Source organism: Buceros rhinoceros, unplaced genomic scaffold, assembly GCF_000710305.1.
Source record: "Buceros rhinoceros silvestris isolate BGI_N320 unplaced genomic scaffold, ASM71030v1 scaffold20599, whole genome shotgun sequence".
In the NCBI taxonomy this organism is placed as follows: domain Eukaryota; kingdom Metazoa; phylum Chordata; class Aves; order Bucerotiformes; family Bucerotidae; genus Buceros; species Buceros rhinoceros.
In genome coordinates, this window is record NW_010431341.1 from 1 (window position 1) to 315 (window position 315).

The window sequence follows — 315 nt, forward strand, 5'->3', positions numbered from 1 at the left end:
GCAGGCACAAGGCAGAGCCAGGTGCCCGTCAAAGGGCATGGGAGGAGGAGAGTTTCAGGGCAGGCGATCAACCTCACAGGTGCGTGTGCAGGACAGGAGGGAGGATTCAGAATGTCCCCCTCTTCTTAGTGGCAGAGGTGGTGCCTGGGGTGGGTGGGACGGAGTGCGGTGCCTGTTCTCAAGCGCTTTGGGCTCTCTCCCCAGAGCTGCGGAAGCTGTCCTGCAGGGCCGAGCTGACTCCATCCTGGCCTATCATCAGCAGAACGTCCCGCGGGCAAAGCTAGACCAGGTACAACAGCCGTGAGCCCAGCGCTG

The 315-nt window shown here is 62.5% G+C and overlaps 1 protein-coding gene across 1 annotated transcript in view; it reads left to right on the top strand.

Annotated features, from left to right (window-relative positions):
- Nucleotides 1-204: 204 nt before the first annotated feature.
- Nucleotides 205-315, top strand: part of BCL9L (B-cell CLL/lymphoma 9-like) — a gene marked incomplete at its 5' end in the record, with an annotated part of 7,142 nt that continues 7,031 nt past the window's right edge. The window contains one exon of the mRNA XM_010143410.1: nt 205-289. Within this exon, the coding sequence (XP_010141712.1) occupies nt 205-289 (85 nt within the window). The remainder of the gene's footprint in view (nt 290-315) is intronic.